General features: G+C 36.4%; 1 protein-coding gene across 1 annotated transcript in view; it reads right to left on the reverse strand.

Annotated features, from left to right (window-relative positions):
* Positions 1-16,848, reverse strand: part of CAMKMT (calmodulin-lysine N-methyltransferase) — a 213,159-nt gene that overhangs the window by 8,221 nt on the left and 188,090 nt on the right. Inside the window, 3 exon segments of the mRNA XM_066316078.1 lie at positions 1-31; positions 5,831-5,894; positions 12,949-13,023. The exon segment at positions 1-31 is cut by the window's left edge and continues 101 nt beyond it. Of these exon segments, the coding sequence (XP_066172175.1) occupies positions 1-31; positions 5,831-5,894; positions 12,949-13,023 (170 nt within the window).

The raw sequence follows: 16,848 nt of genomic DNA on the forward strand, positions 1-16,848 counted from the left end.
CTCGGAGTGGAGCAAATACCATTGCTTTTCCCTGGAACATTAAAAGGAGAATTTATACATTTTTAAAATTGGAAGGGAACCAGATATAGCATACACCTCACTAGGCTTTTAATATGCTCAAGCTGGAAAAGTCAATTGTTCTCTTGTTAAAATACTGAAGTATGGTAACACAAATAATTGCTCAAAAAATGCAAGATTTCTGTGATTAAACAAATGCAATCTAGAAAGCAATAAATAAATATTTTCTTTAGAAAACTGCCAACTGCAATACATCTGCTTCTTTTCATATAATAATGGTGTCTGTGGATTACACAGAAAAAGCATACAAAACACACATTCAGTGAAAAATCCATTTGTTAGCTCATGACCATGCAAAGACTGTAAATAATGATTTTCTTTTTTCTCTCTCACACATAGGAGAGTACCACCCATTCACTGTCAGTGGAATTACAACAGTATAAAACAAGGCAAAATGGTAGGCAAATCAGATCCAATCATTAATTTTTTGAAGATATTTCAAACTACCTGAGCAGTGCAACTAAATTTGACCTTAAACTGGTAAATTGCATTTAAATCAAGAATTAATGTTCCTAAGTACTAATTCTGGTTCTTGCAAGATGATCAGGCCATTTATGATGCCCAGGCAATACATTATGGTCCATTACCTAATTTTTTATTCATCCTTCTGTATTTAAGAAAACAAAAATTACTGCACCTTGAACTGATAGATTTTAGACACTCTGTGCAAAGTACTTGCCCAAAACCTAACCTACTTGATAGAGCATTTCTTGAAGTCTTATTTGCAGAATTAATTCTAATTGGCTGAATACTGTGTTCTGTCACATGGAATGAAAAGTGGTTGAAGAGCTGTAAGCAAAGGTTAATATCAGCCAACAGCATATCACACTGAGGGGACCCATGAAGATTACTGTAAGTTCCTGTATTTAACTTCTATGTTAATGAGAGCTAGGATTCATTTGTGAGGTGCTGTAATCAAGCAAAGAGACAAAAACATTTTTGGGGATCTGAAAAAGTTGTGAAAGGATTAGATGCTGTGGAAGTACATTTAGCTTGAGAAAATGAAATCTGTAAGCCACAGGAAAAGAGTGATCAGTACAGAGAATTTCAATAGGAATGCTGGAAAGTTACAATGCTGACACAGACACTTAGCGAGGAGAATAGGGAACAAATCACTGTCTCACACATGCACACGATACACTGGTACACCGAGACAATGCACAGTGAGGCAGCAATAAAAATGCTATGTCAGTACCTATGGTGCTAATGTGTACTTAAAAGATTCCAACCATTAACACCACAACACTGTATTTATTCTCACAACAGCTCAGTGAGATAGGGAAATGCTGTTACCCTCATCTTTCTCATGGGAAATATAAGCACAAAGGAGTCTTAGGGCAATATCCAAAGCAACTCAACTTCTGTTCATTCGTGTAGCTGTAGCTTTAATTCTGCAGCAAAATTAGAGGTGCAAAGGGGTGTAACTCCCACCAAAGGCACTGGAACTGCTTATGTAAATGCTGGTCTGAATATAGGCTCAGCTCAGGATGAAAAACATTAAACACAGGAAATTCACACTCGGTTCCCTCACATCCTTGGCATGCTTTAATGTCGTCATCAGACAGAAGTGGGCAGCAAAGGGAGCCTTCAGCTGAAGATCCTGCCCCTCCTGCTGCCATCTCACGCTCCCCAGAATGTGGTTCTTGCAGAAACCCTTCCTGGCATAAGAATGCCAAGACTTCTCTGGAGACCCACATTTTCATCATCACTGAAATGGGAAAAATGTTCCTCATCCAGGGCTTACTAAACCTCGTAAACAGAGACTGCTGTAGGCTGTAGGCCCTACAATGGCCACTGATCCAGCAGCTCTGACAAGGTGCTCACACTAGAGCACCCCTTTGCCCCATCTGGAGTCAACAGTCCATGCACTCCTTCCTTCTCATATTCTCTGAAGACTACTTTCAATTAAATTTGAAAGAGGAATGCAATGAAATAGAATGTGTGACAGTATGAAATACGTCTTAAATCCAGAAAAAAAAAATTAAATCCTGAAATAAATTTGAAAAAAGGGAATGGCTTTTAATGGAAATCACAGCACAGTTACTTTTGGCCAACTCCTTAACTGGTGTAAAAACCTGTTAATCTGTTGACTTCAGTGTGTGCCTACAACACCTATGGATCTTGCACTCACCAAGAAATCATGATTGAAGTTTAATACCACAATAATCTCCTCACAACTGGCAGGTACTGTGGTCAATTCTGGCCTATCACAATCTGGGTTTAAAGCACTTTTTTGTCATCTGCCCAGTCTCTGTGATTCTGCTACCAGTGGTGGGGTTGCATTCACACTTCTAATTATAAAATGCTTTTCATTCCTTGGCTGCTGTACAATAAAAACATTAGACCTGTGGCCTGGTCGTACTCTTGACGGACTATTCCAAGTTTAATTCTAATTCAAAAGTGTCTTCTAGGATGACTTTTAAAGGACAATGTTTAAAATTTAAAATGGTCTTTACTCAGACAGAAAAACACTTCCAGTAAACTTGTGAACAAAACACAGAGGAAATGCCAGTTCTGATAATTTGAAGTGTCACTAAAATGCTACAGTAAGACAATGGGACATTCATATTTAGGATGTAACTATGACTAACTTTACTCATCAATTATTACTAAATGTGTTCTTATTTGCTGGTACTAATCTCAGCTCAACAGTATCCCATTGACTTCATTAGAATTTTGAGTGGATAGGCCACAGAAGAACCAAAGCCTTGATAAAAAATTGGTTTTGTTAGGGAAATATGCAAACAAACAAATGCTAAATCTGAGACTGAAATTAAAAGTAAATTTTAATGATATAAAAAACCCTTAAATGTTGGCAAATCAAACCAAGTAGATTGAGAGAAATAAAATATAGCCATTCAAGATAAATTTGTTCAATGTAGTATTTCTGTGCCTAATCCTTTGAATGGGTTTAAAAGTGACATTTGCCTCTGTAACCCTCAGTAACTGTGTGCTGCTCATTTCTCTCTGTGAATTTCTTCCTGTGTCAACACAACTCTCCATGTGGTCAATACTAGGAACCAGATAATTGAAATGATCAGAGTCCTGTTTCAAGGAAAACAAAAAGTCACTCAAAACACATCATTCTGTGCCATAAGGATTCTAATAGCCAGATATATCACCCTTACTGAAAAAGGAAATACCACAGATAAATTTTAAATTAACAGTAGGAACACACTATGTGTTCCGAATCTCTCCTTCAGGAGAGCTTTGCAAGGATATCCGTTATTCTGTTTACTCCACTTTTTCTGTTGGTATTGTTGGTTGTTATTTTCCCCAGATACTAGCTGTATCCTCGTTATAGTTGAAAAATGACTTGCATATAGATATGTCAATTTTATCAATTTGCCAAAGTATTCCAAAAAGGAAGTGTAAAAGTTCTACATTTGAGACAAAATAATTAATTTAGAAGAGTGAACTTAATAAAAGAAGTTTATGCCTTAGCTTGTGCATAAACTAATGCCCATAAACTATTCTTAATTATTGCAACTGAAAAATAAGCTCACTATTGATTTATTTGTCCTTTAAAAGCCTAAGTATAGTTCCATTTAGTAAAGTGTCCTCTGACATTACAGTCAGAGATAGACAAAAATATAGATAAAAATACTTAGATTTATACAGGTCAGTAAAAGCAGTAAAATTGGTAGCTATTTAATACTTGTGACTGCATCTTTTGGGATCTTGAATGAGCATACATTTTTATTTGTGTCTTTCAAACCATGAAGGCATATGCTTGAAGGCATCTCTGCTGAACACATCATTTTGGACAAGAGAGCTCATTTAAAGTGTCTGTACTCCCAGCTCCCATCCTATACAACAGTTTGCTGTCCTCTTAGTTATAATTACAGTAATTTGCAAGGCCATACCATAACTGGATATCCATCCATAAAGCCATTCATAAAGTGAATTAGGCAACTTGAATTTAGTTAAAAAATATAGTTTGGATAGGGGTCCCAAACTCTGCAACAAAAATTCCAGCATGGAGTATGAATTTCTTAAGCTGACTTTGCTGATAAGAAGTAGGAACCATTTGCTGTGCCTAAAACGCATAGCAAATAAGTGCTAGGTTATTATTACTGACTATGCCATTAATCACAATGTGCAGAAGCAAACACAACTAGGAAGACAGGCAACAAAAAACCCATCACCGATTACTCCATCTACATTCACAAAGGAGTGGAGTTCATAGGCTCTGAAATACAAAGGCATGTTCTGAATTTGAATTAGCTGATTGGAGTTAAAGAGAAACAAAGTCACGCCAGGTTTGGCTTAAAGTCAGCCAAACAATTCCAGAGTTACCAGGGCACTTCTCACACACTTCTCTTCCTCTCACTCATGCTCTGCTTCCCCAGTGTCCTTTCATGGAGCCACTTTCATGGAGTAGAGTAGCCCACGGGAATACCTGAAGTATCAGCTGCTGACACTGATCTGGGCTAAAAAGTTTTTTTCTAATTTTTTTTTTTTTACTGGCATCTGCTTTGTGTTCCAGATTACCTGTGGTCCAAAAAATTATTGCACTTGACAACTGTTGATATATCATGAAAGTCAGAATGCATCACTCTGAGCAGGAGCTGCCTAACCTCTTCTTACTGCCACTGACAGAAATATCTGGGTAACCTTTTCCTCAGGGTGGCTACATTTCTCCTGTCTTCCTGGCAGCCTTGCCCCACAGCTCATTAAAATAATTCAGTCTTAAGTAACTTGCCTTAGGTCACTCAGGAAAGTCTATGATAGAACCAAGAATAGAAACTGGATCACTCTAAGCAAAGAATGGGATTACTTACACAACTAAAATGACTGGGGCTCTTAAGCCTTTGCACGTTTGGGTCTTCTACTCCTTTTATAGAGAAGATCTTTCGTACAAAAGAGTACGGTACAAATTTTAAATAAAGTTTGGAAACGCACTGCTTGCATAAAATGTTTCCAAATTGAAAGTATACCTTATTGGAAGGTACAGAGGTTAAACATGAATGATAAAATTTCTGTTTCAAAATCCTACTTAGAGCAATTATTTAATGTTTTCTCCTTTTCTCCTTTTGATATCTTCCCTTTTTAAAATATTTGAGAAGATATATATATTATATATGCATATAACAACTTTTTTTTGCCTGTAGGTCTCTCTGATTCAAACAGTCCAATAGATTTACATTGATAATATATCTCCTGCGTGACACTAGTGTAGAACATAAATAATTTTATGAAATGCATAATTCCATTATTTTCTAAGGTATAAAACATGTAAACACAGGACTGACTTAATAGAAAAACGTTTTAAACCACAGTATACATATAAGGGATTTGCTCATTTTATATAAGCATAAATGAAAAGAAAAAAATATTCTTTCATAATAAATAAACACACAATGACAAAGGTTACAATTGAAGGGATTAAAAATGACAGAAGCCAACATAAAAACTTTCAATATCGTATTTTACTTTAATATGAAGACATTATTATCAAAGGAAAATACTTGAGAAACGCTTTGATAAAAATAATCTGACGCTATCTTTGAAGCAGTTTCATTTATTTTACTACCCACTGTGTTCCTTATCAGAAGGCCAAGTATAAGAAGTTTCCTAGTTTATGATTAGGAAAGAATCTGATAGATTAGAAGACTCAATTGAAGTTGGACATAATAAGTATTAAAGTATTACATGACATTAATCCTGCCATTCCATTACTCTCTCAATCATTGTGCACAGACTAATTATTCTGAAGCCAGTGTTCAGGAGAAAATAGAAACATACTTACACTGGGTTGGAGTAATCTCTTTATTGCATCAACAAGGCTAGCTCTGTACTGGTCCAGAAACAGGCTGACATTGAGAAGAGAACAGAATCCAGATTAAAATGGGTTTTCAATTCTAATGATACTAATGCAGATAAGTACAAGGCTAATTACATATGTTTACACAATGCCGTAAAAGAGAAACTGTGGTCTACATTTCTATGCTGTTCATGTACTTTTAACATTGAAAAAGACGTAAAATGAAATACAATCTAAACTAAAGCTAAATTATCAGCATGAAACAACTCTTTATATAACTGAAATTCACCAATCAAACATGCTAGCTATTAAAACAATATTGTATCTGAAATGAGGATCGATATTAAAAGTCAGCATTTTACAAGTATATACAAGGGGGATGGATTTTTTTAAAACCTTTTCTGTTGTATTTCAGGTGTTACTATTAAGGGTATTCCTTTTTTTCCTTCTACCTTCACAGTTTTGGCATTGATTCTTACCTATTATACATACTTGCTATATCTCTCTATCTATCTCTATCTATCCTTATAAAGATTTACAAGACCCTACCTTCTCCCTCTCTCCAACGCTGTTGAAATACAATGGCCCAGATTGTACAGAGTTGTCATCTCTCAAGAGTGCAACCCTTCATCTCCAGCATGGGTCTCGCAAGGATAGCAGCAGAGTCAATTTTCCCATGCAATGTTGCCAACACGCTCAGCCCTATTTTGGTGTGATTACCTCATGATTTGAGGGGATAATTCATTCTTCATGCCCCTCAGTACCTTAATGTATATACTAATAGTGGCAACCAGGGTGCCAATCACTCTTGACTAGATATTTGTGGACATGTAGTTACTGTGGATGAGTGCATTTACAATGGTTAGTGAACAACCATCTGATAGCAACTGATGCCTTTCAGTCCTTACTACCGTGGGCTGCATTTATATTGGTGATTCAGATAAGAAACTCTATCAAGCAGGCCACAGATAATGTGATTTTTTTTCTTCTTCCCACATTTTCTCTATAATAAAAGTGCTTGCCAGCTTGTGTCAAGTTCAAGTTTCATACTACATGGCATTTTGTCCATTCTCTATGTTTTTTTTAATATATTCCCCTTCCTTTTATTCTCAAACTTCTTTTCTGAAGAGATGTGGGTAATTTTTTTTTCCACGCTCAAAATTCTAAAAGAACATAAAAATGTATGGAAACACTGAAGAGAAAAAAGTAGTCTGCCAACCGCAGGCCTTTCGTCAAGAACAGAAGATGTGTGGATATTTAGAAAAGGAAACTCCACAGCTACCAAGGAGAATACTGTACTATATATCATAGAGTTGAGCACCTGTGCAAGAACTGTGAATTTTTGCTACTCTGGAACAAACAAACAAAACACAGAAGAAAACTTGTAAGTAACCATGTGCCATTAGTAAAAACTGGCAGAACCTCACACTGTTGGGAAAATATGGTAAAATGGGCATCTGTGTATGTTGAAGAACATTCAACATATCTATATATGTCGAAGAACATTTAATACCAAAGTATGATCTTCTGAATTTCTCCTCAAGAATATGAAGCACTGAATAATTTCCTTGATAGCCCTGCTTACAAGAAAATTTAAACTTGAGCAATTGGCATGATGACTCCCCTTCAGCCTTGATTTATCTTCCTGGAAGAACTTCGCTGAAAACATGGATGCTTAAATTTAATTAGTTGAAAAAGCAGCTCTTATCTCTGATGTCTCTTGGGTGTTTTAATGACATTCACCTCATGTTGATCCCTATACAGACAGATGTCATAAGACACTACTTCACTGGGAACTTAGCCACCTGCTGAAGAAGTGGAATACACGATTCCTTTCCCAAAAGAATAGTGAAAGGTAATTAATTTTCTTCAACATGAAATATGGCAAGTATGCACACATTTAAGACTTCCTGGGATCCTATGGAAACAGAAGTACATTCTGAATGAAAAGTGCATTTATAATATTTTTATTATTGAAAACAGTGTAGTGGGAACACAATCTTGGGGCAGCTTAGCAGCATTAAAATCCCCTTTTCATGGACCTGAATACCATTCTCTTTTCTTTTTCAATGAAATAGGGGCACAACTGCTGCTACCAGTCTTGTTCCTTTACAATGAGAACTACAGGCCTTTGTTTACCAACAGCTGAGTGTCTGAGAACTTATAATTTTTCTGTCCAACCTCAAACGGTATTTTGGTGGCACGGGAGGTAGACTCTTATCCCTCTGAGCTTAGGAAACCCAGATAACCTGAGACAGTTGCCCCAAGTTGTCCTGCTCTCCAAGAGGCCTGTCCCTGGGAACATGATTCCAACTGAAAATAATTTCTGAAACTGTGATTTCCAAACTGTTGCTCTGTGAGCCATGTACTCTGACCAGAAGGAGCAGAGAAGACTGAAGATGCTGCAATGCTACTCCAGAGAACATCTCTATCCTCCCTCTGCCTCGGGGGACGCCTTAAATGAGGAAAATCCTGAAGAAGTCATTAGATAATCTGTGCTGCAGACAGGAACAGCATAGGATTTGGCCCACGCAAGGGGATTTAGTCACGCAGTTTTTCCTACCAGTAGAATTGTATGACTAAATATTACCACAGCATACTGCAAATGTCCCTGAGAGCATCCTTCAAAGCTCACAACATGTGAGTTCCTGTGTCACCTGCTCCAGGTGAACCTGCCTTGGAAGGCAGGTTAGACTTGATGATCTCCAGAGGTCCCTTCCAAACTTAACAATTCTGTGAGTCTGAGAAGAGCTCAGTAAAATTAAATCATGCATTGTTCTAAAGCACTCATGCTCAGTTCTCACACCTCAACCCAAATTTGGCTTAAGCTTGTCATTACTTTCAGTGGTAGTATTTCATGTTTATGTCACTCAGGACAGGAATAGCAAGGTTTTCTTGGGTCAGGAAGGAAGTTTCAAATCACAGTAGAAAGGTGAAAACACACAGCTGATGATTTGGCCTTTGTTTAGGCAATGCTCTTAAGCCGTGAAATCTAGATGAGCAGGTAGTTGACGTAGTCATCTCTCTACTCTCTCACTCTTTTATTAAAATTTTAAGTTGCCATTAAAGCCAAAATGAAAGTTTATATCAAAACTGCAGAGAAGTAACAGTAAGCCACAAGGAAACAAATTTAAAAAAACAAGTAGATTCTTCGTTTGCTTCATGCTAATATCTTTTCATCTTCTGCCTCACAACATGGGACATATATTTTATAGGCTATGATGTGAACTATTTGGTTTTTTGCATGCTCTGCCATTGGTAAAATAGTTGAGTTTACAGGTGGACTTCAGATGTTATTATATTCATACGCAGTGTCTAATGTAAAGAGCGTTTTTTGTTGTTGTTCACTTTCAACTACATGGGTGACGTAAACAAAAAAGACTCATTTCCATGTCATCAGGTTCCAATGCACTTGAAAGTGTGTGCCAGAAATCAGGCCTAAAATAGAGGGACAGAAGTCTTACCACATTGCTGCAAAAAGATCTCCTTATAATAAGTGAAATAAACTAACGGAGACAAAATTGACATATTTTAAGGTATTTAAAAAATACTTTCAGTTCAGTTCTACATTCCTGGCAAAGACAAAACTCCCCGTGACTTCAGCAAAAATCTCAGCAGTGAAAGTAATGTGGGATAGCTCCCCCTGGCCTCTATTATGTGAATACTTAAGCATGTGCCAAACTTTAAGAATAGAATCATTCTAAGTAAATAAAGTGGGATATTACGCTTTTCCAAACCAATACGGGGTTCTAAACTTCTACATCGAATTATGTTTAAAAATTTGCTTCACAATAATGTGAAAGATAAAGGTTTTTTTAATTGCTTCAGTCCTTCTGGCCTTTACTCTCTCTCTGGGTTAAAAATCTCAGAATTTTTTTCCTCATTAAAGGAGAGTATGTTCACTATTTAAATAATCAGAAATCTGAGGCCCTCAAGAAATTTGGAAGAGTCTTGGGTTTGGCCTGTCCTCCAGGCACCTGTAATTTCTCCTTCTCTACCCAAACTCACAATTCCAGCACATGTATGATTTTATATCCACAGGTGTAGGTCAAATGAAAATCAAAAATTCTAACAGTCATCATTTGGTCTTAAAATTCCCCATGAAAAATATGAGATGGCTGGATATGTTCTAAAGATTCCATTATTTCAGGTCTTTTTTTTTACTTCTTCCAGGTGTAGCCTCATATTGATTTTTTAAACTTACTTTCATCTAATAGTTGACATTTTAAAAATTATTTTGGAACTGCTGAACCATGAAACTATTTTATTGTCAACATCCTGAATGGTTAAATAATGACTAGCTTTCACAGTTTGCCTCTTATTTATTTCATAATCTAGTTGAGCTACTAAATTTAGCTGTTAACTAATAGACTGTTTGTTCTGGGAAATAACTTATTTTCCACTCCTGCACACAAGGTTTATGAAAGTCTGACTGTAAATATATGAATATAAACATATCGCTGCTTGCTGTAATCATGTACATTTTTACTTGAATCTCCATGTGGATTTGGAATATGTTTATGAATAGAGCTTGTTTTCATGTAAATGGGATCAAGCAGTACCGCTGGTTAGCTATTCAGAGAATCAGACAATATCACCCTTGCTGGAAACACTTCAATAAAAATTTATCCATGTACCTAATATTTGAACTCAGATTTTTTGCTTTCTAGTTCTCTGTTCTAATCTCAGATTTTATTGACTGACAATGAGCTATATGATGGTGTTAAACTAAATGCAATCTATTCTATCTGTTTTTGTCACTGCATACTTCAGGTTTCAGCTGAGGAGCTAGAAGAAAAGAGATTTTTTTTTCCCTCTTCAGTGGCAGCCCAAAAAATTCAGAGAACAAAAAATCCTGCCAACAGTTTTCAAACCGATTCCATATTGCTGAAGAGAAATACATGAAAATGAAAAGATTTGAGTTTGATAAAGCATGGAACATTTCTTTCTGCAGCCTTTTCATGTACCAGAAAGCCTAGTGTCCATAACTAAAAGAATTATTTCTAAAAGAAATAAACAATAAAGGGATTTTCATGTTCATTAAACTTTACATATATCTATGGGCACTTACAATAAGAAAATATAAATTATTTGTGAATAAACCCATATTTTTAAACTAACCTGCACATTTCTGTTTATTTTTTAGAAATCTATAAATATTCATACACTTACCTGCATCTTAAGTGCTTCAAAACAAATGTACAAAATGCAGGGATTGCAAATGCATTATGTATTTTACCTGTCATGTCTGACTCTTTGTTTCCTAAAGAAACTACACTATTTCCAAACAGACTGGGAGGGGTATTAGGCCAGAATATTACTGAAAAAAACAACTTAAGTCTTGCTCCACTCTGTTGTACTCCCAGCACAAATAGGATGACATGGTGTGAGTATCAAGAATACAAGAGACAGCACAGCCAGGTTGTTTTGATATTTGTGTGAAGAACAAATTTAACTCTAAATCTCTTGGCAAGACCTTGCTTCACCCACATAATCTGGAGAACATCCATATGTGAGCCTTGTCTAAGCCTCTGAGAAGACTGCTGCCCTCCTGCTCATGTCCGCCAGCACTCTGATCTGACTTTCATACTTAATCTGATCTAATCCTGTCCAGCATTAACTTCATCTGTGCAATGAAACCTGGAGTATCCATTCTAATATTTGGTGAGGAAGGCATTTACTAAATTACTTGCTGAAATCATATGGTGTTGTTTAGCTCCTTATTTTAATCAGATGATGCATCCCTGAGGCACATTATCAGCGATTAGTTAGAAACCCTCCTCTGTCCTTTTTGGTAACAAAGAACTTTTCTGAAATTAAATGCTAAGAGAAACAAAGCATTGTTGCATTCTGACAACAAATAAGTATTAGAAAAAGGCAAAAGATCACTAAACACATTTTCTCCAGAGCTATACAAAACCAATAACTTTGTGAAATAAGAAGAGTTTGCTTAAATAGCATAATATGAAAGAAAAATAAAAGCTTTAGAGGAATACAAGAAGATATTTTAAAAGGACATTGTTTTAAAAAAAACAATAGACAGCTTCGTACTTCCCTTTGCCTTTTCCTTTAACTATTTCTAGGTAAGGTACACAAATTTGCTGAACTGAGCTGTCCTAAGAATTCTCTGCTTTCAGAATTTGGTCTCTCACAATGGTTATGTGCTACATACCATAAAACAGCTTTTATTTCTGGGGTTTTTTTTGTTTTGTTTTGGACATTTAATGGGTCAAGAGCAAATATCCATGAAGGAAAGACAGACTCGTTTAAAAATATCTACTCTCCTAAATAAAATTTGCACAGCTTATTTTTTTTTTTACAATGTCTACATTGATATAACACATAATAATTAATAATGTACCATTTTTAAAGCTAGCATGCAGCAAATACAGCACAGCACAATCCCACACATGCAGTATCAGAAAAGGGTTGTGTCAATAATCAAATATATTTGCATTAATTATTAAACAAGACACCATATTGCTACATATATCTACCTGTTCATAAATTAAGTGCCATTCTCTTATTTTCCTTACTATGAATTATCTTATAATTAACATGTGCCTGTGTAAATAATATAAAGCCTATAGCTCCAAATATTGATGTCAAATAGATGCAATGAACAGAATGTGGTGGGGGTGGAAAAAAAGGTTTGAAAATCTCTTTTTCCTTGGAAAGATTTTCCTGGGAGCAAAAAATATATCCTCTTATATCAATAGTCAGATCTTTCCTAAGAAGTAAGCTAATTGAGCTGTTTGTGTTGATAAACTCCCTTTTCTCCAGACTGTTCCTCACTGAGCCATAATTATTTGCAATTTGCCTAAGTCGTCCATTTACTGATACGTCAAGCATGAAACAGAGGCAATTCCAGAAAATGGAAATGCTTCTCAAAATCAATCTTTGGGAAATAATGTGGTAGAAGTTACTGTGTGATAGAAGACTACCTTATAACTGTCACATGGAGATGAATATTAATTTGTTGAGGTTAAGGTGGCTTTGTGCTTCATTTGTTGACTTTGCTTAGCCATCAGCAAGCAGCACTGTACAATTACTCCAGCAAAGCTATTTTTCTAACATGAGTTTTATGATTTTTATGTACTTACCAGTCAGCACACATAACAATGTCAAAATGTCCTTCCAGTTGAGAGACATCTGTCTCATTATCCCATCGTAAAATGCTAGAGGAAAAAAAAGATTTAAAAAAAAAAAAAAAGGACTTACATTTTTCGTCTTGAGATTTTTAAAGTATTAATATTATTCTTATGTGACACAGAAGTGTTTAAAAAAGTGCAAATTTGTTACTATCAAAGGTGAATGTGAAAATCTTATTCTGTACATTTTTAAGGTTATAAATCTCAAAGCTAAAGAGCCATTTTTCATTACAACAGAAAGGCAATCCACTCAGGTTCTGATGAGTGGATCACCAACAAATATGCCTTTCTGAATTAGTGGCACAAGCACAGCTTCATTTTTTTACCCCTTAACATTACTGCATGAGGAAGTGAAGTCAAAGTATCGACAATCTGAATGAAGCACAAATCTGCAGAATAGATGTGATTTCGTGGATCTCTGTTACATCCTGATGGGCAATTCAGTTGTGCTTCTCATTGATGAAGTGAGCATTAACTTGGGCTGGAGGGAGGAGAGACAGGGTGAAAAAATGCCAAGCTTAACTTCAATGCCAGTTATGTTGCCTCCAGCAAGCTTAAAAATACTGCAGCGCTGACTCTGTCAACACCTATTCTCTCATAGGTGATAAGCTATTTAATTCTAAGAAACCTAGTAGTAGGCAAAAATTCATATATGTACAAATTTCTTTGTTTATAAAGGCTGCCAATTTATGTAGCTGCCACAAGGAATTTCAGCACTTCACTCCCATCTAAAAAACAGCAACTAGTATTGCAGGAATTTACTGCATACTTTAAATGTCATTACCCCAAACATTTGAAGCTGCATTTCTATTTCTAGGCTATTTTTTTAAAAAAAAGGAATCTATCCTTTTTCATTTCCTGGTTATTTATAATAGAAAGGAGATAAATATTTATGGGAAAAGCACTTGTGGGGGAAGGGTCTAATCTGATCTTGTCAGGTTGTGCATGCTTATCTCAGTTTTGTATGAGTCTTGACCAAATAGACCCTTTAGTCTTCCCGCAGCTATAATCTACTTCTGGTTAAAAGCCATCTCCATTCACATCCTACTCCTAATATTTAACTGAGGATCAGTTTATAATGTGTTCATTCAGAAATGTTCCTTAAGTATACAAGAAAAAAAGGGAATTTTGTACATTGACTATGCTGTATGCAAAAATGGCTCATAATTATGTAGATAAATAGACACAGGGCCATAAAGAACTAAGGTACCACAATATGCATGTACATGTCTACACACACAAAATTTGAGACAGAATGCTTTAAACATGGAAATTTTGAAAGGAGAGGCCCAGTTGGTTGGCAAAGCTTTGATTGTGTGGGGGCTCAATGTAACTGAACAGATCAGGACTCATTAGCCCATTTGCCCTCCTGGAATTTACTGTGACAATCCAAAGATAGAAAAGAGTAGATTAATTTAATTTTTCCCCCTCAAATTGAAAGTAATCCAGATTTTAGAAGCCTAGGTAGCTTTGCACACTGGCACGCAGCAGGCATCCAGTAGTGGAAAGTGACAAAGGAGAGTTCTCACTCTCAGCTGCGGGCTGCCTGCTGGCTACCAGCAGCTTTTTCAACCCTGTTTCCGTGGAAACTTAGGTTAGAATGGTGAAAATTAGGTAAAGGTAAGTTTTGTGGGTTTAAAGCACGCACTCTAATACTTTAAGAATCCTGAAGCAGAACTGGAAATTGGTGGAAGAACTGCGAGCCTTAAAAGGCCACCTTTGGTTCTCATTGCTACAGAAACAGAGATCTGATCAGTACCACTATAGAGATTTAAATTATGATTTTTTTAAACCCATATATTTACTATCCTTCACACATGCAGTTGGGAAGGAAGCACAGGTGCCTCCTCCTGCAAAAAAAACCAAACCAAAAACCAAACAAAAAAACCTCCCAAAACAAAAAACCAAACCAACCCTTCCTCACATTTCCATCAGGTTTCTGCTGGGCACCTGCAACACGGCATTTTCTGTGCACATCTACTGTAGGCACAGGGGAGTTTATGTCAGGAGGAAAAAGCTCATAAACCAAAGTGCTGAGCAAAATATGGAATTGACAAGTTGCCAGGAGCATGAGCAGTGGTGCAACCTGACTGGCATCCATATTGTTAAAAGGAGTGAGTTAAGGGCACTACATCCATCCATAAGCCAATCTTTCTCCCTTCTTCTGACCTACTACAAGGGCTGCTTTTGGTCTCTACCTTCAGTACAGCTGCATTCATGAAGATACAATAATTACGCAAAGTCCAGTGAAAAATTTACCAATTCAAAATTAAATTTGCTGTGTATTTTGCAAAAGTACAGGAAAACATTTACTCCTGCAGGGAAATCACTGTGTAAATTAAATCTCATTTGTAAAAAAATAAATACTAGTGGGACTCATCCTGGTCTGACTCAGGATGTGTGCGCACTGGTGGGAGAGATGGAATTGCAGGCTGTATGTATTTATCCATGCTATCTTTAGCTAAGTGCAAGCATGACTAGTAAGGGAGGCATAGCCAGGGATGTCAAATGCAGTACTGGCTGCAACATCCAAAACAGTTTCGGTAGCTAACCCAGGGCTAACCTATCTACACTGTTATCTGCTTCCACAGATTTGCAGGAGCTGCAGTCAAACATCTGCAGCTGCACCTGCACCTGTAAAGCAGGCATGCCTCTGGATATCTGGGAATCAGAATCAATTCTGCTCAGAGTCGGCACAATTCTGCTATTAACACTGATGTCAGAATCAGCCTGGTTCTGAATCAGGTGTTCTGAGTTCTAGTGCTAATGAAAGCAGTGAATCAGACTTAGGACTTACATAAATACCATCAACTAGCCCCCCAAAAATTCTGTAAACCAAATGCAATTCCTGACTGTAAAGTACAGAAAAACCCACTGATACTGCAAAACAATCCTGACAAAGGTAAAGTCATATAGCTAAAATGCATGTATCTACATGTAGTAAGGGGGTGAGGTAAAATAATTTTTTCACAGATTACTAAGGATATGACTCTCGGACTTAGTGGTCAGAACTGAAAGAAATACTGAAGGCGCCATGAAGCAAGGGCTGATTGCATTTCCATTTAAAAAAGTCACTGCCAGGAAATCCAGAAAAGTGGTAGCAATGGAAATATGAAAATCTCAGTTTTTATGAAATTTCCTTTTAAAAAGTAGAAATAAATGTAAAAATACCACATCACAAAAAGTCTCTTAAATCGCCAGTATCATGTTGAGTGCCAGCAAGAGAAAATGCAAGCCTAGTTGTATTTTCCTCTTCTTCCTTTCCAGTGATACTAAATTAGTTTATATAAGCCACTTTTTTTTCTAAAGTCACTTTTCTTCCAGCAAAGTAAGTTTTGAAGCAACAATATTTTTATGCCTTTCTTTTGAGGGAAGGCACTACAGTACTAAGAACTGAAATTACACTGCAGATTTGAGAAATGGGCTTTACTGTATATTTCTGTCCAAGCCACACCTTCAGTGCTTTTTTTTTTGTTAGAAACCCAAACAAACCAACAAACCAAAATGCTTAAGGCTGTGTAAAGCCCACTTGATATTATTTTGTACTCACTTATTTAACTCATGCAGGTTTAGTTTCTTACAAGTGAAAATAAGCAACTGAGTTTCAGCAGAGAAGGGTCTAAGACCCCACGGAAATATAAAACAGTTGGGAGCTCTTTTTGGCTACAAGAACATTAAAAATAGGGTGCAAGAGAAAAACACTACTGCACTGTTCAGTTATGACTTAGGTTAAATTGATAGTGGCTGAAACTAGGTACCTACTAATGGCCAAGTTATGGCCTGTATCAAATGAATTTCACCACTTTTCAGAGGAAAAGTACCCATGTTACAAATCTATTACTATAATTAGCA

This window comes from Sylvia atricapilla, chromosome 3 (genome assembly GCF_009819655.1).
Source record: "Sylvia atricapilla isolate bSylAtr1 chromosome 3, bSylAtr1.pri, whole genome shotgun sequence".
NCBI lineage: Eukaryota > Metazoa > Chordata > Aves > Passeriformes > Sylviidae > Sylvia > Sylvia atricapilla.